Source organism: Excalfactoria chinensis, chromosome 4, assembly GCF_039878825.1.
Source record: "Excalfactoria chinensis isolate bCotChi1 chromosome 4, bCotChi1.hap2, whole genome shotgun sequence".
NCBI classification, from domain to species: domain Eukaryota; kingdom Metazoa; phylum Chordata; class Aves; order Galliformes; family Phasianidae; genus Excalfactoria; species Excalfactoria chinensis.
In genome coordinates this window covers 45,974,560-45,994,871 of record NC_092828.1, presented here as the reverse complement: position 1 = coordinate 45,994,871, position 20,312 = coordinate 45,974,560, and the positions used below count along the sequence as shown (strand labels likewise).

General features: G+C 40.7%; 1 protein-coding gene across 3 annotated transcripts in view; it reads left to right on the top strand.

The window, feature by feature from the left end:
• GALNT7 (polypeptide N-acetylgalactosaminyltransferase 7) overlaps nt 1–20,312 on the top strand; it is a 64,837-nt gene that overhangs the window by 32,573 nt on the left and 11,952 nt on the right. For 2 of the 3 annotated variants that reach the window (XM_072335557.1, XM_072335559.1), the window contains exons 3-6: nt 10,243–10,409; nt 16,363–16,493; nt 16,650–16,729; nt 18,387–18,569. In XM_072335557.1, the coding sequence (XP_072191658.1) occupies nt 10,243–10,409; nt 16,363–16,493; nt 16,650–16,729; nt 18,387–18,569 (561 nt within the window). Of the gene's footprint in view, nt 1–10,242; nt 10,410–16,362; nt 16,494–16,649; nt 16,730–18,386; nt 18,570–18,732; nt 18,916–20,312 lie in introns of all 3 variants that reach the window. The other variant, XM_072335558.1, reaches the window with a different exon arrangement.

Here is a 20,312-nt window from a genome sequence, read left to right as displayed (position 1 = left end):
CGTTGGATCCCAAATAGATTTCTCTTTAGCAAAGCTCAATGTTATGCTAGGGCTAAAAATGTGTGGCTGCTCTTGCATGCTGTCTGTGATGCTGCCCTCTGGCAGCACTAACTAGTGGTGCCTACAGCTGTAGGTTTTGGAGAACAGTTTGGATTTACCATCTCCTTTGAGGCAGTGGAGGTCTCTTGCCTGTGGCTTCTGTGCTTCCAGGTGCTACAGTTCCTCCCGGCTTGTTATGGTGGATGGCAGAGTCCTGCATGGGTGGCCAGTTTTTCCCCCTAGTTGTACTGATGGCTTTTGTTGTCTTCATCTATGTCACATCTGAACTCTAGTAATCTCTATACCTGGTTTATTTAGTGAAGGCATTTCTACCTTGATAAAATTGAATGGTGCCAAAAATCTTACTAACGAATTTAAAACAGGCTACTATTCAATTTTCTCATCTAAGCACTGAGTCTTTGTTTCTTTATTTGCCACTGCCCCTAGTGGTTTGGTGAATCCAACTCTCCCTCTTTCCATCTGGAAGCAGTAAATAAATGAATTGTCTGTGCCCTCTCAGCCTCATGTCTCAGAGTACGAGATACTGAATGAGCGCTCAGGATGAGCCTCTCCTGTTTTCCTTCAACTCTTTTATTTTGTTCTTTGATATAACTAAAGATAGGAAGAACAAAGCAGGCACAGTGCTGGCCAAAGGGACTGTGACGTTTGGAGCTGTGCACAAAAGCCTAACCGAAGAGACCTCTACATGCAAAATTGGCCTTCTAATTCAATAGGTTTAAAATCGACAACAAAGTGAGTTGATTATCCCTCTTAGAAGTCAGATATCTGTTTGCTTGCATGAATTCTGCGGCTAATTGATAAATCAATGAAAATGTTCTATCTTCTTATGGACAACAGTTGTACTACGGTGTGGCTATAAAGCAGAAAGTCTTATATAATATTCTCAGTATTAAAAAATATGAAAAAAAAACATTGGAAGCGTACTGTGTGGTCACCATGCATCGGCCACCTCCTGACTAGGAAGAGCCAAGCTGCATTTTTTTTTTTGTCATTGTCCTAAGTGCATTTTTACCTAATGATTTTTATCCCCAGTGGCAGTCCTTAGTAGCTAGTTTGCTGAGGGAGAAGGCATTTAATTGAAACTAGGAGCTTTTTACGGTCAGGTGTAATGGTGTGCCTTCGGTAGAACCACGCTGGCTGTTCTCGGTCACTTTCTTCCTCTTGTTTTTGGAATTGGCCATTTGGCAAAGTTGTTATACCTGAAATCATGAGCTTTTCTTGGCAGATGTTAGGGAACATTTAAGTAGTGACTTCCTTGTGAAAGAGAGTCAAAAAAGCTGAGGAATCTACTCTGTGGACAAAAGTGCTGATGAATATGAACGTGGAGCTCTGAGAAGAGGCTGTATGCTGCATGGCTCATTACAAAACCTGCTCCTGGTTATACAAGACCAAAACAGTGCTAGTTGTTCCAAAGAACCTGCATTTCATTTTGCTGCAAAAATACATATCTACAGTGCATGAATTGCAGTAGTCTCTCTTGGCAGTTTCTTTTCTCTCAAAAGCACTAAGAAGCAATGCAGTTTTCTTTATCAAGTCTGTTTTCATAATGGAATACCCCATCCGTACTGGTGTATTTTGGCAGATGGAAGTCACGCTTACTGCGCTTTGGACTGAAATTTAGGTGGAGAATCACTCATTAAGTCCACTGTAAGTGGAGCTGTTTGAAACTCCCTATCTGTCTGTTAACTGACTTTGGTTACTGTGGAGCCCTAAAGCCAGGGATATTCGCACTGTTGATCAGTTTTTTGCCAGGGTAATTATCTGTGTTGTCTGTAAGTAAGGGTGAGTGCTCAGCATTCTTTGCTCAGGCTTGATATGCTGTTGTTATCCCACCCACGGATAAGTTGCAAATCATTCTTATTGACCCAGAGGGTTTCAGTTTTAGGACTCTGCGCTTGGCTGTTTTTGACAGCCTCTCTTAACAGGCATTGTAGGAATTGTACCTTGAGTAGTTTGACTACCAGAGGAAGCATTGTGACTCTTTGTGAACGCTTATGAAATGAGACAAATTAATCTCTTACTGATTGTTTTATTTCAGTATTACAGTAGATCATTGCTGTCTGTTCACCAGCGTAAGCCAGAATCTCAAGTGCATTTCCCACACACATCTGTCAGTCTTGTGACAAAATAAATATTTCTAAGTGTTTTTTTCCTTCCCTGGGTTATCAGCAGTTTTTTGTTCATTTTCCTCTTTAATGACATGGCTGTTGTTACAGGATGTACTTCCTGGGCCATTAAAACTCATGCTTGAATAATTGGATCTGTTGTCTCACCTTTTAACTTCCAGCAGAATTGCTGGTAAGCTTTTGTTGAAAATCCTGAAAAAGTAACCCTTCCTTGTGTGAATACAGTGCTTCTTTTGTACAGAAATGTATCTTTCAGCAACTGTTTTTGCAGCTCCCAACATTGTATAATGCAGTTTTTTGGTCAAAAGTGAATGAGGATTGGCTTGTTTTTAAATTATACTCTAATTATTATTATTATACATGCAGAGGAGGGAATTCTTGCCAAAAATAAAGAGTTCTGAGTTTACTTAAGAATGTACGCACATACAGAGCTGTGTTATAGCGAAGCAAAGCAAAACTTAGTGTTTTTCCTGTCATAGTTTGATGGTGACATCTTGGATGCTTTAGCTGGTCCAGGTGCTATTGAAAATACCAAATGCTACAGCAGATTCGTAGTGCTGACTTGGGTTTAAAAAGCATCAGAACCTTCATTTATAAACAACACTGAAGACATGAGATGAGGTAAATGAATCCTTGCTGCTCATTAGAATTAAGTGGTCTTTCTACTCTGTGGAAAATATGTTTACTATTTTCTTTTACAGTGGTTTGCTGTCAGGTTAATCTTGTCATAGCTAAGGAGAAGGAATAGAAATACTCTACAATGAAGCCTGGTTTCTTTAGGAATTTGATTAGTAGTTCAATTATAGCACTGTGCAAGTTATGTACTTGATACTGTTATATGAAATAAGCTTTCAGTAATTACTGTTGGTATCAGCGTCATTGGAAGTGGGGCATTAGGGACTTGGTTTCATTTTTTATAGTGCCTTTGCAACGATGTGTGGTACACTGTACCTTTTTGTAACCAAGAAGACCACTTTAGCAGTGTACCCAAAAACCTTTGTGTGCTTTGCTGAGTGCTGGGGCTGAGGCAAGTGCATCGCAGTGGTCAAAGTGGAGTAACCCAGGTTGTGCCCAGTGGGCCACCAGATGCCTCACTCCTGACAAGGCTCCTGGAGGAAAATGTATTAAAAGGGTTATGAGGAATGTACTGTCAGCATCTCCTTGTGGTCAGGAAAGGTTTGAAGTTCAGGCATGGTACTTTCAGAGAATGCTTGTTGTCATTTCAACAGTTCAGGTCCGAAAAGTGAAAACTAGAGCGAAGATGGATCCTGTCTTTCTTTAGTATCAGCTGCCAGCATTTCACGTTTTAAGTTTCAACTGAAAAATAGTTGAGCAAAATGGAGGAAGCATTCTGTCAGATGAATTGTAATCTGAACGCAAAGCTAAAAGATAATTGAACTTCTTATGCTCTGTCTTGTTTCTGCTAATCAGAAACTTGCTATCTATGAGCTTTTAAATTAACTGATATAAAATAAACTGTAATTCAGCCCATCTGAGCCTGGACAGGAACTTTGAGGTTTAACGTCTGGTGTGGTAGAAATTTAAGTATTTTCTTGGGATTGAGCCCCAAGCTTCTCATAGCCTTTTGCTTATTGTATTAGGTAACACCTGTCAGTGCTTGATAAATCCAAAATTATGCATAGTCTGAATTCTTTTGAGCTTTACATAGGCTAATACGTCAAGCTGCCACTTCCTAAAGCAGTGTATACCCAAGCAGAAAAATGATGGGAATTGCCATAATGCATTAGCTTCTTAGCAGCACTTTCTGACAAATCAGTGCTGGCTGCTGCAGAGGGGAGAGGAAAGTAGAGGGCAACAAACAGCTTTTGTGTAATCAACCTGCAGAATTGCCTCCTTCTTCTGCCTGGTGGTTGGCTCTCCCTGTCTGTCTCCTCGCTGCAGTAGTGCTCAGCATGCCACTGTTCTGCAGGGGGACTTGAGAAACACTGGAAAATATTGTGTTGAGCTGAGGGGATGCTGCAGATCTGCAATGCCATAAAACAGTACAGCTCTAATTTGGAACTTGAAAATGATCTGTTGAATGTCATAGGAAAAACAAGCTGAGGACAGCTATGGGCACTACATGAAACGGGAGCCTTCGGGGGAGAAAGGGGGGTTTGGCTCCCTGTCTCTGTAAGGCAGCTTCCCTCAGGGAAGGGAATTTTATTTCTGGCTTCACTGTCCTTCCCTGATGTATTTATTGCTTGTCTTTTTTCAGTATTGTGAAAGTGATACTATGGGCAAGATTCTTGTGATCAAAAAGAAAGCAAGATTTATGCTTTTCACTTTGCTGTTAGCACCAGTGTTGGCACTCTGTACAAACCTGGTCATGAATTAGAGTTGTGATGTTTTAAGAGGCATGACCAGTATTGATACTCGGTCACATAGCCTTGCAGGCTGCTTCCAGAATGGAATCATACAGAGCCTGTAGCTGTTATCAAACTAGGAAATGCTGTTTTGGCATAGGTCTATGCGGTTAAATAGTGTGTAAGAGTGGTTTTGTTACTGCATGCTGAAGGCAAAAAACAGCACCTAGCTGACCTAGTCCTAGCTGACCTAGCATCCTTTTTGGGCCATTTGTGCACTTCTCTAGAACCCTTGTTTTGTACGTTAACTAATGCCATTTTGTATTGATGTGAATGATGTATAAAAATACCCTGTAATGATTAATTAGTAACAAATACAATATAAACAATGGATTTACTTAGTTATGTCTCTGCAAAGAAGTGCACGGTTGTGTGTAGTCTACTTCTGTCTTCTCAAGGCAGTGCTGCCTCTGACCTGCAGGCACTCGGGCAGCAGCCTTAGCTAGCACCTTGGTGCTGGCAGCCATATGGATGAGTGAGCTGTTGCAAGGTGCCTCGTGAAAGAAGCTCTCATCTGTTTTCTGAGGAGGGGTGGGAGGATGCAGCTTACTGCAATAGTCATAATAAATCAATGACTTAAAACAGCAAGCAGTCCTGAATTCAGAATGAAGCTATCTAAACAGCATGCAGCCTGCTGAACCGCTGTGTCCTTACAAGATAAGAACAGGTCTTACGAGAAATGGAAGCTGCAAATGGAAACAGAGCTCTTTACTTCGTGTTAGGCTCTGCTAGCATTAGAGCCACTCAGAGAGAAAAATGCATATGCTATCAAACAACAGTAAGTGATAATTGAGGTTACTATGAATCTCATACACTTTTCAACCTGAAATATAAATTAAAATACAGTTTTAAATTGTGATCAGCTTTATATTCCTGCAAAATGGAATTCGGAGCTTTAATGTCAATTACAATTTTAGGATTATTTGTTAATACAGATGCTACCAATATAAATTGAGACCTTCAGTATTGCACTGATTTAGGGCTCAGCTTGAAAGGAAACTGACTTGAGGGTCTCAGAAATTGTCCTCTGGGGCACACACAGGACATATTTCATATGGCTAATATTTAGAAGAAGCATTGCTCACTCTTTCTCCATTAGATCTCTGCTGTATCTTTTGAAAGGTTACTTCTTTTTCCAGTTATCAGTCCACCCGTGCTTTCATTTGGCAATATAGTGCTTGTTTGGGGGCAGGAAGTTTTCACTTGTGGACTGATCCGAAGGTGTTGATTCCATTCAACTATGAGTCTCTTATAGAAAGGAAGTGAAAAACCTGCTCCTCTCTGTGACATTGCTGAGGAAAGCTGTGTACAGTGCTTCACAGATGTGTTGGCTTCTACTTGTGCTTGCCCCATACAAGAACTCCTTATGGAGAGATCAGGAAAGCAACACAAAAAGCTGTGATGGCCTGTCCCCTTGGCTCCATCAGTAAGAATTCCAAATATTCCTTCTAGGTAAGCTGTCTTGGTTCCCAGCTTATCACAGCTGACCTGTGGGCTGCAGCTGAATGGGCACCATGCAGGGCAGAGGCTGCGCCCTGCAGTATATGGGCAGGACAGAACACTGGGGATGAAACTGGAGGCTGAAGCTCACTTAAATCCTCTTTGTCACAGAGCTTTCTGTACTTTGAACCTTTACCGTGCCTGATTTCAATAGCAGCTTTTGTCTGGTTGCCCACACCTACTTGACCCTGTCTTTTAAAACTGAAGCACAGGCTTGGGAATGTAAGCATTTTACTTCCCTTTCTGATGTTTAAAATTCACAGGTAGAGTAGTACTGTAAAATTCAGCTTCAGATGCCTGGACAATGCATGTGGTTGCTTGGTGTTTGGTTTGCCAACCACTGGATGTCACTGCTGCCTCACAGAAAGTTCTCCCAGCTCCTTTTGTTGGACAGACAAGAGCGGAGGCTCTCGAGTTATCACTCAACTAATTGCTCGCTCACGTTTCTTGGAAGAAATGCCACATCAATTATAACATGCATTAATTGTTAATATCTAAAGCAAACCTTTAATTCCTATTGCAAGGTGAGAGGCAAGATTGTGCTGTAAATTACCACAGCCTGCAAAGGCTTGCATGCTTGATGAGTCAGTGTGCTGACTGTCCAGTAGGTGAAATCAGGTCTCTGGAAAAAAAAACTGGAAACCTGATTTAGAGGTATAAATGTAGCGTTTTTATGACTTACAAATGGCACATTCTGCAACACATGATTTTTCAAGTTTAAAAAGTGAAATGTGCTGACAGATTTGAGGAGATTAAGTTGGATATGTAGCAAAGAAAAACACCTTATCTAGAATTCTAGCTTTGTGTTTTGAAAATATCTCAACTGCAGATTTTTAAAAAATGCATACAAATTGCTCACAGATGTGCTGAATTCAGGTTTTTATAATAGGGCCACTAAGATGATCGGAGGGCTGGAGCACCTCTCCTACGAAGAAAAGTTGAGGGAACGGGGCTTGTTTAGCTTGGAGAATAGAAGGCTCTGGAGAGGCTTCATTGTGGCCTTCCAGTATTTGAAGGGAGCATATGAACAGGCTGTTTATGAGGCTAGATAGTGATAGGACAAGGGAGAATGGTTTTAAACTGAGACAGGGAAGGTTTACATTAGATATTTGGGGAAGTTTTTCACACAGAGGGTGGTGACGCACTGGAACAGGTTGCCCAAGGAGGCTGTGGATGCCCCATCCCTGGAGACATTCAAGGCCAGGCTGGATGTAGCTCTGGGCAGCCTGGTCTGGTGGTTGGTGATCCTGAACACAGCAGGTGGATTGAAACTAGATGATCATTGTGGTCTTTTTCAGCCCAGGCCATTCAGTGATTCTATGATAATAGATTTGGTTTTTTTTAAAAAATACATTAAATTACTTACTGCCTCTTGTTACGCTCCTGATCATTTTCTACCTATGTTTTCTACTATGAGAAGTGGGAGAAAAAAAGCACATGAAAGATTTTGGCTTATTGGAGTGTTCACTTTGTTTGAAGGTGGTCTGAAATGTCACAACTGTCTTTAACTGGATGGAAAGCAAAAAAAATAGTCTTTTATCACAAAGTTTGAAGATGCAGATCAGCAGCACCAGAGACATATTTTCTGCTATCTACATATAGAGTTTTTGAATAGCAATTAGCTGGCATTCTGATTTTAACTATTTAACATTGTTCTCCTGCATTGTAATGTATCTGTGCCACTAAAATTAACCCAGGTGAATATATCCATAAAACAGAACACAATTCTTTGATTAGTCTGCTATTAAACACGCAACAGAAAATCATCCCCAAACCAGCTGACTTTGCTCCCCTTGGCAGCATAGCCCTTTTATCTTTGCAAACAGCTACACGAGGCGCTGGCAGCTTAAGTGCTGCTGCTGCAGATTGAAGTGCTGCAACTTGTAATCAGCTGAAATCTTTGTGAGGAATTTGTGGAAGGAATACGTGAGTCACCTGATCCGTTAAAAAAAAAGGCCATCTAGCACCTGTGTGTTGGTAGCTATGGATGTGATTAGCTGCAGCCACTTCAGGCATAACAGAAGCTGAGGTGGAGGCTTTTATATATTTAGGTGTACTTCTGGAGATAGTGCTGTTGCAGGGGTTGCTTGCATCAAGCCTGGCTAAGAAAGAAAAGGTCTGATCAGATAGCTCTTAGTTTTAAAGGGATTTCATGAGGTAATTTTCATCTCCCAGGGAGCAAAATTAATAGCCTGTTTCTATCAATTTTAGTTTTCTTTCTGGTGGATGAGGAATATGCATCTACCTTTTTAAGTATATAGAGGAATGTAACTGTGGCAGTTCCAGTGTTTCCATTTGTCAAGAGTAATTTTTAATATGTGATAGGTATACTTGAAAGTCATACTCTGTAGTAGAGATTTTTCTTGCTGAAAGATGAAAGATGAGGTCCTCCATCTTTTGCCTATTGAAATCTAAAGCACTGTGTCTCCGTAATAAGTAAAACAAATAAATAAATTTCTTAGAAATTTCCTCTCAGGTGAGGTTTTGGAGCAGGCTGCCCAGGGAGGTGATGGAGTCACCATCCCTGCAGGTATTCAAGAAGAGGCAGGATGTGGCCTAGAACAGTCACAGGCTTCGATTGATGGTTAGATAAAGGGTCTTAGTGGCCTTTCCAACCCTAATGATTCCATGATTCTGCGACTTGGAAAAGGGGGCTGATTATCAAGTAGGAAAACTTCAAGGTATAGGAATTTCTGGGCAGGCTGTAGTTAGGCAGACTGAATAATCTCATTTAGGGATGTAGCTGAGGAAGGGAACAGTTGCAAAATAAAGTTATCATTGATAACTATGATTTAATGAACGTTGGAAAGTGTGGCTGAATTACTTGAATTGCCTGCTTCTAATTCATCTGTAATCCTTTGGGGAAGAAAAAAAAATAGGCGATCCAGATAGTTTGTGTCGGAAAACTGTGGTGGACAAAAATGCAAAGGGCCTAAAGAGGGTGTTTGTGCTATTATGTTCACTTACTTGCATGTCCTTTTCCTTGGTCATCAGCTCTTGTAACTTCAGCAGGCTGCCACCCTTGTAACTTCAGCAGCATGAACAGGATTCAAAGACAGCAATGTTATTCAGGAAATGCACAGGCACGAAGTTTGGCGTAAATCTTAGAGAAGGACAAGGGGATGTATGTTTTTTCTCGAGAGCGCAGTGAAATTGAAATGTCAAATGTTTGAAGTGGATGCAGAAAGGCTTTTCATGGCACAGTGAGCTGGAATTTAGTAGTGCAGATAATTCTGCTGAAGCACTTAGTAGGAATTGATGTAGGAAACAGTCACATTTCCAATGTCACTCTCTCATGCTAGCTAAGACATAAGAAAGACGAGAGTAAGTAGGAAAGGTATTACAGCCAGATACAGGCTTGGCTGAACCTGTTACTTGAATGTCTATCCAACACATGTGTAGGAATAGAAGCTGTTTCGATCAAATTGTGCTGTTTATTAATGTGATAGCATTTATTAGCAAACTTTAAATAGGCATTACCATAACTTTTAAAATGAAGTGGCCCTTCAGCACTTGGTTTCTCACTTTATTTCTTTGAGTTTTCCACACAATTATTCTGTCTGTTCTAGAACTGTGGACGGTTGCACAGATTTGGCCAAGGTTGTTGCTTTTGTATGTCAGGTGAAACATGACTGAATTTTGAGCAGAGGATGGGAGAGCTAAATGTGACCTTTCTTTTAGCTTTATTTGTTATACCTGAAAGTTTAAATGTGAATAATAAAGATCCCTTCTTGTCTGCTTAAAGCCAATGGAAGTGCTTTACAGCCAAAAACAAAGCAGGAAAAAAGCAAAACAGTCCTGATATGTCTTTTATAGTACGTGAGCCAAATGCTTAGTCCACCCTAAATCATGGTTTCCTAAGAGCATTCTGGCAGCTGCAGCTTGGTGCAGCCTTGCATCATTCCTTTGCAGCATGGTGCTGGCAGCAGGGATGTGCAGAGCCTTGCACCTTCTCACGTGGTCACGGAGGCAACAGTTGTTTGGTAGCTCCATCCCTCCCTCTTTTGGGAGGGAAAAGGCCTTGCTGTCTGAAGCAGGCTGCTGCTCAGGCCTCAAGCCACTGTTAGAACTGTATACAATTTACATCCTCGTTCTCTTCTGTCTGAAAGATAGCCCGCAGCAAAGACGTACGTGTGGAAAGATGTTGTGCATCACAATGTCAAAACCAACGCAATGAAATCTTTTCCCAGATGCAAACACTGGCATTATGATGAAAACCTGCTCACCTCCAGTGTCGTCATTGTCTTCCATAACGAAGGGTGGTCCACACTGATGAGGACGGTTCACAGCGTCATTAAGAGAACACCGAGGAAATACTTGGCAGAAATTGTGCTGATTGATGACTTCAGCAACAAAGGTATGTTGGAGTATTAATACATTGGTTGCAGAAGAGGCAAATGCGTTGTTTTAAAATCAGTTTTTCTTTTGATTTGTTACCTGTTGTGGTCTGAGTTGACTGCAAGAAAAGCAAGCTGATTCTTCAGTCTTTTCAGCTTCCAGTGAAGGGAAGGCTCTTTTCTGTTGAGCTGCTTTCATGAAGGTGACAATCCTTTCTGTGCAGTCAGTTGCTTGAAAGACAGGGCTTGTGCTACGTTCTCTCCTGTAGCTGTGGAGAAGTATGTAGGAGGCAGCTGGGAGAACAGGTCCATCTCTCAGCTCTTGTGTAAACAGTTTTGAAAGTATTGGAGGAGTTTGTGTTTAACCTGTTACGAATCATTCATTCCCTTATTCTGCAGAGGAATCCACGTTCGTTCTTTTTATTTATTTATTTATTTTTAACTAAAATAAATGTATGTTAGGTGATTGAATTATTCTGATTCATTTTCACTATCTTTTCCATTTTTACCATCCTTTAGCACTGCGTCAAAGTGGTTGATTCTCAGGGGGGTGAGGGAGCTAAGAATTTAAGTACATGTTGACTTCTGCCTTTCTTCAAGCCCAATCAATTCAGAAGTCCAAAGATTTTCTTCTTCCTTCATAACGTACAGCCTTAGTTTATACTGATAATGTACGTTTCTTTTGTGCGATTCTTACAAATATAAACATACATTGACTTTCTTTCCTCCTGCGGTGGTATCTTAAGGGCTAATACAAAATGAGGCTGAATACAGAGAGCTGAATGTTAGAAATATGACTATAAGGTGATTGGTATAGAGGAAATTGCTTTTTTTCTACTCAGTGCTCTACTCTGAACTTTATTTTTAAAACAGCAATCATTTTTTGCAAGGTTTTATTGCAAGAAATGATTATTTTTTAAGCTTTTTGATGGAAGTTGACAGAGTAGTTGCCTTAGAAGAACATTTTCTATATACAAGAAGTATATTCTTGTTCCTGAGACGGTGCTTAGACATCAGTTACTGCCTCTGACTTCGTTCTTTCAGACAAATTACTTGATTTCTTTGTTGCTTGTCTTGTATAGCGGTACATCTGCCTCACACACAGGTTTATGGGTATGAATCCATAAAACCTGAGAAACTTTCAGGCATCAAGGTAGTAGTGATCCGAAAAGGTACTTAAACTCTTAGGTTCTGGTCGAATGGAGTTGTAGAAAATGCAAACCTGTGACAAAGAGGGAAAATCTGCAATAGTTCTACCCCTGCAAAAATTGTGCTTTCAAAGCTTTGCCCCTTGTGTGTCATTTGATGCTGGTATGGCTCTGATTTTGCAGGGCAGAGCTAATCCATTATTTTGACAGAACTGTAAGCATATATGATACGGTTATATCATATATCATATGGCAGTCTCTTTTAAGATGACAGTGAGGAGCTAGGATAGGCTTTTAGGAGCACAGGCAAGTCAGAACTGGTCAGGAGCGTAGAATACACTCTCTTTGGCCTCCTCTCTGTATAACAGCTGCATTGGGCACGGACAGCAGATGGCTACAAGCTGAAGCTCTGTCCCTTTCATCAAGCAAACTGCAATTCTTCCTGTTCAGCCTAGCAGCAGTTGTTGTGTCTGAACCGATCACATGGTCAGGACTGAGTATAAATTGCTGTTAAAGATCATTGACGTATGGTAATTTTTTACGTCATTTCCATAGGTAGGCAGGTATCATTTTCTGTTTATTTTTAAAGGAGATGGAAAGTTACCTGTATTGTAAACTTGTCTACATCTGGCTCAGTCTCATAAAGATACTGAATGGTACATAATAGTCTCCTGTATTCTTTACAGCCTTTGAGGATTTGGCCGAGATATACACACACTCTATAAAGCAGAAATGTCTTCTCTCCTAAGGGATGTAATCTTAATAATTCAGTCAGCAGACACACACTTTGTTTTTCCTTTGCGGCTGGGATCACAGCTTTCCTTCTGAGCTGTTCAAGGACTGCCTGAGTGAGCAGCATAAAATAACTGCAATGCTGACGGTCTCTAGAAACATCAGCAGATTTTTACTAGTGATTGGCCTCAATATTTGGGTTGCACGAGTCACAGCTGACTCTGCTACACATATGTCATTTATGGGATGAGTTTGGCATAACTGGTGCTACGCTTTTCCAGTACGTGACTAATGTTAAATAAAAGTAATTTTTTTCCAGAAACTTGTTTTGGAATGCAGAATCTGTGCTTTTTGCACACATATGTGGTTAGCAGTTAGATACAGCTAGCCTAGAACTAACTTCCAGCACAACCTTGTCTTTATTTTTCCTACACTTCATTTTCCCATATAACGTAAGTCAGAAAATGGAGTAAAGCAAGCACGGGATGAAGTGTTCTCATGCGTGAGCAACTGGAAAACAAGCAGGGACTGGAATAGCTCTGTACACCTTGCTGCAACTGCATTATTTCCCTATAATAATTCATTAAAATGCTTTAGGCTATTACTTGGTAAACATAATTAACTTAATTTCAGTCATTCAAATTGCATTCCAGATTAAAAAATGGCTGAGGGAGGAGAATCTCGCTCCACTTCTTTCTCCCTTCAGAAAAGCATGATCGAGCACAGCCAGCATGGCACGCCAAGCTGCCTGAAGAGATCTGCAGTTGTTAGGAGAGCTGCGCATCGCAAACAGCCTTTGCCATAGTAGAGCTGCTGGTGGCTTTTTGCTTCTACTGCCAAAGCAGAAGTGCTGATCAAACAGACAGGCTTCATGACTTTCTCCTTCAGACTGCTTGCTTTGTGTCTGCTTTTCCTTACATACCTTACAGGGAGAAACGGCTGTGGTGCTTTGAAAATGCTATTTTTCATTTAGTTCTTTGTGGAGAGTCAGCTGGGAGCAGACTCTTTGCAGAATGACACTGCCTGCCTGCCTTCATCTCCTCTGCAAACAGTGGGTCTTGGCTGTGGAGGACTGCTCAGGGAGATGTGCTGAGTTCAGCTCCAGCATGTCTTTCTTTGCCAACACACTGACAGAACAGTAACAAGAAGATGATGCCAAGCTAATGCAATTGCACTAGTTCTGATATTTGCAGTGGAAAACTCTGTACTAATGCATGCTAGAATCCAATTACTTAAGTTTTCTTTATGATTATCTGGTATAGCATCCCTTACGATAATAAAAATGGGAAGCAATGGGCATTGACAGGTAGCGGTACTTTCAGTTTAATAATGCTCACAGGTGGGATCTGAAAGGTGAATGGGTACCCCTGTCCAAACCGAGAGCCCAATGCAAGCAGTGTTAAGAGTGTGGGGACCAGGAGGCAGCAGCTTTAGGGAGGGCTTGTGATGCCGTTCCTCTTGTTCTTTAATGTCATGGTTTTGTACATCCATGAGTAGAAGAAGAAAAACAGAGCTCTCCTCCTCCCCACCCCCAGCTGCAATCTGCAATGCCTAATGTCTTTTGGAGAAAGGACGTGCTTTTTAAAAACATTGATTCATGCTGTAATCATGCAGTGAGACTTGAGAGAACCACCCAAACAAGGGAAGACCAGATTGGTGGTTATAGTACTTTGGGGGGTAAAATGGACATTTCAAAACAGAGAATAAAATACATAGTGGCTGTTGACAGATATCATAAATATTCATTTTAGGCGAACGGCATTTAACGTTGGCCAAACAATATTTCTAACTACAAAAGGAACAGGGTTTTATACAGTGCTGTCATGCAGCCTAGCAAGGCCAAGTCTATAATATGGGAAAGGAGGAAAATTCAGTTTTCCTGTGGGAAAGAGCACTTGCTGCTAGCCCTGGCAAAGACTGGGATAATGGACTGCAAAGCCCTGGGACTTGTGCTGTAGAAGAGCTTTACTGAATCAGTGCTATAGGTTTTTACAGCTCCCTGTGAACTGTATGTAGTTGAACCTTTGATAAGTAAAACATTTGGCTTCACAGGCAAGAGAGCTGGAAATAACTTTATAAACTGTAAAACCTTCCTGACTGTTGCATGTATTTGGAATGTGCAGAGTAAATAATGGTGTGGTATAGAGGTTCTCATAGTACTATTTCAGTGTGACCTCATAACTCTCTGAAATTTATCCTATAACATTTTTTATACAACTGTCATATTGCATATTCCCTATATAACGCATGGCACATTGCTCTATATAGCATAAGTGATAAAATTGTTCTTTCCCTAGTTTGATTTTTATAGATCCTTGAAGTTTTTTGAGTTCACAGGGCTTTACAAAAGAAACTGTAAACGTGTGTGGGAAAAAGAGGATACTTAGAACTGTTGCTTGAGAAAACTTTCTTTGATAAAGTTGAAGAGTAGGGGTAATACCAGTATGGAAAGAATACTGATTTTGAACATTTTCTGTTCTTTGGTAGACCTGCTGAATTTTCAAGTTTGGAAACTTCACTTATAAGAAATAAACATTCTTATCTGAATAGTTTAGATGTAGCATTTGTTTAAAATAGACGTTTTTGAAATACTTTTGGCAAGAATATAAAACTTACTTAGTAATGTGTAAGGTGCAGCAAACTCTGGACTTCAATCCTTTTAAGTCAGAGCACAGAAAACAGCATAGCTAAAGCACCTTGATGTCTGATTGCTACTGCAATGGATGTCCTTGTCCTTCCACCTCACCATGTCCCTCCTGGCCATGTCCACCTCTGTGGTTTCACCAAAGAGGGGACTTGCCAACCTCAGCCAGCTCAAAGGCTACTCCTCTAGTGGATTTCTGCCTGATTAACAGCTTGTGTAGAACCACAAGTAGGCAGAAGTCCAGCATAGGTGCTAGGTGTTGGGTAGGCTTGTGGAGGAGCCAGGAGAAGGACATTGTGTCCTTCCTGGCAGCATGCTCTTGGCTCAGCACAAATACATATCTGTCTGCTCCTCCAGGCTGCTGCAGACCACGCAGTAGGTGTCCCTGCCTCAGCTTAGGTGGCTCATTTTGGGTCCTGATGGAGAAACAAGCTGAACGTGATTCGTTCAAGCCTTTCAGTACAGAAATAGATTTCAGCTGAACAGCGGTAGTTGAATTAGCGTAGCCTCCAACTGTGAGCGCTTGACTGCCAGCCCTTCTGCCTTTCTGAGTTTTCTCAACAGAATCAACTGTATGAAAATATTATGCAACACTAGCATCCTTTTTTCAAATTGTGTGGTAGAAATGTGCTTTCCAGAGTAGTTTGGCAGAGCTCAATGTGCAAGTACAGATCTGTAAGCATTTCAGGGTAGCCAATCTTGATTCTTGTTGATAACTCATTTGTTTATTGGCCAAGTCCCTTTGGCTTAAATTTGCTTGTCCTTTTTGTGTTCTGTAGCATTTGTAGCATGATCATCAGTACAGTGAGTTCATCCACTCTAGTACTGGCCCTCACAAGTATTGTTTTTATTAATTTAATTAAAATATTAGCCCAGCAGTACTGCTGCCCCAAGCTGGGACAGGTCTAGATGAAAGAGGAAAATGATTTGAATACAATGGGCTTTTGTCTCAGATTTCCAGATTTAGGAGACTAGCGTAACATCTTTTGAGTCTGAAGGAAAGTTGGCAAAGAGGGACGACAAACTGAAAAGCAGTGCCTCCTACTATATACGTGTGACATTATCTGATGAGGAAAGGCCATATGCTGAAGTATAGAAACTTAATTGGTCTGTGTGGTACATGCAAAGACCTCGACGCTACTTCATGATATGGTGAAGTGACTGGGAGTTTTTCATTCAGCCCTACTGCTATGCGGCCAACAACTTGACCTGCTTTTCCATGAAGTGTGATTTTAAAGAGATGAACTTGTGCCACAAAGTCAGGGAGCTCAAAGGCTTGATCTCTACAGGTTTAGTTTGTGCACAGTAGTACAAGCTGCTGCTTGAATTCAAGATTCCCAAAGTCCTGTATGTCTGTAAATATTTTTAAGTAGCGTTGGGTTTTATGAAGAGTACAAACATGACTATTACTAAGCTTTACCCAAATAAACTTTTCCTGTTATTTGATAGTTCACCTAAAGGAGAAACTGGATGACTACATTAAGCAGTGGAACGGCCTTGTAAAGGTATTTCGAAATGAAAGGAGAGAAGGTTTAATCCAGGCTAGAAGCATTGGAGCCCAGAAGGCTAAGCTTGGACAGGTAGGATCCAGCTCACACACAAGTCTTGATTAAATATATACTTAATTTTACACCTTTAACCTTTTTGTTTATAATATTAAGGCATTTCAATGTAAAATAATATTAATTAAATCTTTGTGAGGTGACTGTTTACTTCTGTGTTTCTCCCTTTTGAAGGTTTTGGTTTATCTGGATGCCCATTGTGAGGTGGGAATTAACTGGTACGCGCCACTTATAGCTCCTATCTCCAAGGACAGGTAATGCTCACCCATGATTTCTAGTGCATGGCCTCTTAGAAACAGAAGTGAAAGTAACAGTCTTCACTTTCAAAATTAAAAGCAATATGTTGTATACCTACGTCAACTTCTGTATCAAACTGTGTCAGTATTTGTTGAATGACAGATTTGTAGCATAACAGCTATGTGACGAGGAAGGAGAATAGGCAAATCAATCTCCGGATTTTCTATTTCAGTAGGTGTTCTGAATATTTATTTAATATTTACTGAATATTTATTATAGATTAAATATCAAACAGTGCTTCTCTTTTGCAGTTACAAAAACATTCTATTCTAGCCAAAAAATGATGATGATCAAAGTGTTTATTTTAACTAGAGAAAACTGTTATTTTTGGTAAAGGAAAAGTAATGGCAAAAGTTGTGATTTAATCAGGATTTGAAGTTACTGCCATCTCAAGAGTTTTACAGCTTCAGGGTTGCGAGATGGTCCAATCCGATTTCTGTGAAGCACTGTGGAGCGTTGCCTCTAGGGAAGCAGGGCCTGGGGCTGAGTCCATCTGTCCTGAAAGGCCAGGTGTCTGCAAGGAGCTGGGACAGACCTGTGTGCAGAGATAAGAGCAGGGAGCCCAGGGACTCCGTCTGGCTGCTGTTCCCAGGCACTACCGTGTTCCCAGTTTCGTAGTCAGGAGTGCATGGGTTTACAAAACCACAGGCTTGTTTAAACCCTTCGATCCTATGAAGTAATGATTTAATCTTAAAAAAAAACTATTTATTAAACTGACAAACCAGCAGAGGCTTCTGGAAGAGTGTTTTTCTGTGTGTGTGTTTTTTAAAGGTCATAACTTAGCTTCAAGACTTGTATATAGGCCAGAATACTAGATAGAAGTTTAAAATGCTCCAAGTGTTCCTGCTGAGGCTGTGTTGCTCTTAGACCTGATAATAAGGTGGGAGGAAAAGGCAGCTGTAAAGGCTTCTCCAGCACCACTTGTCGAGGTGCTGGGAGCTTTGCAGCCTCCCTCTGAGTGCTGTTCCCCAGCCACACAGCACGCTGGTATTTCTGCACTGAAGGAAAGAACACAACATTATCACTTCTTGTCTCCTGCCTGCTTTCCTATCTTTTATGGGAGTTGACTTATAAAGATGGAAGTGCTTGAAGAAAAAAAATAATAATAGGATTGCAGTAAGAAAAATTCTGTTGGAGGCTGTTGCTAAATGAGCACAAATAACATTTTTTTTATCTTTAACGTCTGGATTTGCAGCATGGTTGAATAGGAGCAAACATCCGTGTTTGCTCTAGCAAAAGCTAAGCATTATTGCCTTATTGACAGCTAAGGTCTGATGTGAATAGAAGTTACAGAAAATAATAATACTGTGAGAAGCCTAGACCTCTAAAGGCTCTGTTGCCTCCAGCAATGCTTTGTAAGAAGTGCACATAAAGGAAAAAGTATAAGTGAATTGATACGTTAGCATTTCATACCTATCTCTTCTGCTTTCAGAACCTCTTAGAACAACGAAAAGAAAAGCCTCTCTTTTTTTCTAACAAGGCATCATTTTGCAAGGGACTTTTCATATGAACTGCTTTATGAGATTAATAATTAATGGTGAAAAATTCAGATTAGTCATATTACTCTTCTTAAATTGCATTTTGCTCTTTCTTTCCCTTCTATAAACATTTCAGAACTACATGTACTGTACCTCTAATAGATTACATAGATGGGAACGATTATTCCATTGAGCCACAGCAAGGTGGGGATGAAGATGGTTTTGCCAGAGGGGCCTGGGATTGGAGTTTGCTATGGAAACGAATTCCATTAAGCCACAAGGAAAAGTCCAAACGAAAACATAAAACTGAGCCTTATCGGTAAAGAGAGCTGTTTATATACTGTGAATTGTAACAAATGATTGTCTAAAGCCTTTCCTTCTTCCCTCCTCCCTCTTCTCCCATGAATCACGGTTGGCGCACGCATCCTCCGTGGGTCCCTGCGCATAACCACATCCTCCCCGCCACCATCCGCCACCTGCAGAACCACATGCACTGTGCCGCTTATAGATGTCATAAATGGCAACACTTTTGACATTGTGCCACAAGGGGGTGGTGACGAAGATGGGTTTGCTAGAGGAGCGTGGGATTGGAGTATGCTATGGAAGAGGGTGCCCTTGTCCAAGCGAGAGAAGGAAAAAAGAGTGACAAAAACCGAACCGTATCGGTAAACACTAAATCACTTACACATTTCTTTTTTCTTAAGTAGATATTGATCCACTAAATCTTGCACGTACACTTAAGCCTGAAAATATTCCTACCTCTGACCACGCCAGCTGCTTTGTTTCATCAGACCTGTGTGCTGCAACTGATTACTTGCTCAAAATGGCTTCGCTGCCTTCTGCTGCCTCTCCGTTCCTGCTCTTGTGTGCTTAACAGGGTGTACATTAGAACAGCGAAGGGTTGTCTGGGGAGATAAAGCATTGTATGACTTTGTTTCCAGGGCAAACTTTATTTAGCTGTGATATTTTTAAAAAGTACTGCTGGAAACAGAGGTGCTTATTTAACCATTTGGTTTGAAATAATGAGCATGCTGTGAGTATTCGTAGCAGCTGTAATGCGTAAAACCTGTAGGCTGCTGTCATGGCTTGGTGCATGCATACAGCTCGTGGGTTACGCACGTATATCAAAAGAATCCCTTTTGTCACATTTCTCCCTCTTGCTTCATAATAGATCACATCTGACAAAGAAGCATACTATTTGAGAATCTTGGCTGGTTGTTTTCTAAGGTCTCAGTATGCTTGGGGATTTTACTGTAATGCGTATCGTATGAAAAGGAAAAGAGAGAAAAAGAAAAATCCTTATTTTCTGGGAAATGTTCAGTAATTTTTACACAGATCCCACCATTTTCTTCTGCTTTGGAGCGGGGCATGTTTTCTTCCCAGCAAACAGAAACTGGCTAGAAGCTCTAGCTTAGAGTTTCTGGATTGCTTTTCAAGACTGGGAGGCTGTGGTTCTGCTGTTTTTTATTACTTTCCCCTTCACACTTAACTAATCGTGTTACTACATTTGAAAGCACTCTCCACATCTTCAGAGTCTACTGTCTTCTATTGCTTGTATATGTGATTTAAGTACTGTAAGAACTTATGTTGGTAATTCCCTCTCTTCACCTATTATTGTTCTTTGCTAAAATGGCAACACATGCAAGGAAGTTATGAAGCTTTGATCTGTTTTGTGTACAACGTAAATAATACCATTTTCTGACAAGGCTGTCCACGTTGGAACTTTATATTTGCTTGGAGGGGGATAAACTATTTCAAACATCTCTGCTGCGTTCTGTGTTTACCATCCAAACAGGTCTTAAAATCCTTTAAACTGTTCCCAGAAACACACAACACATGTTCTGGGAATAGTTTAAAAGATGACTTTATTTTTAATAATACTTTGATAGTCACAGTGCCTCTTAGGGAAAGAATTCCGAGTCGGTCATGTCCAGGCTGTGTGCGTTTTGTTGCAGCAATACTAAGGCATGCAAGACCCAGTTAATGGCTTTGCTGAGACGGGATTGCCTTATTTAAAGGCAAAACTGACAAAATGATCCTCAACAACTTAAAGCACAGAAAC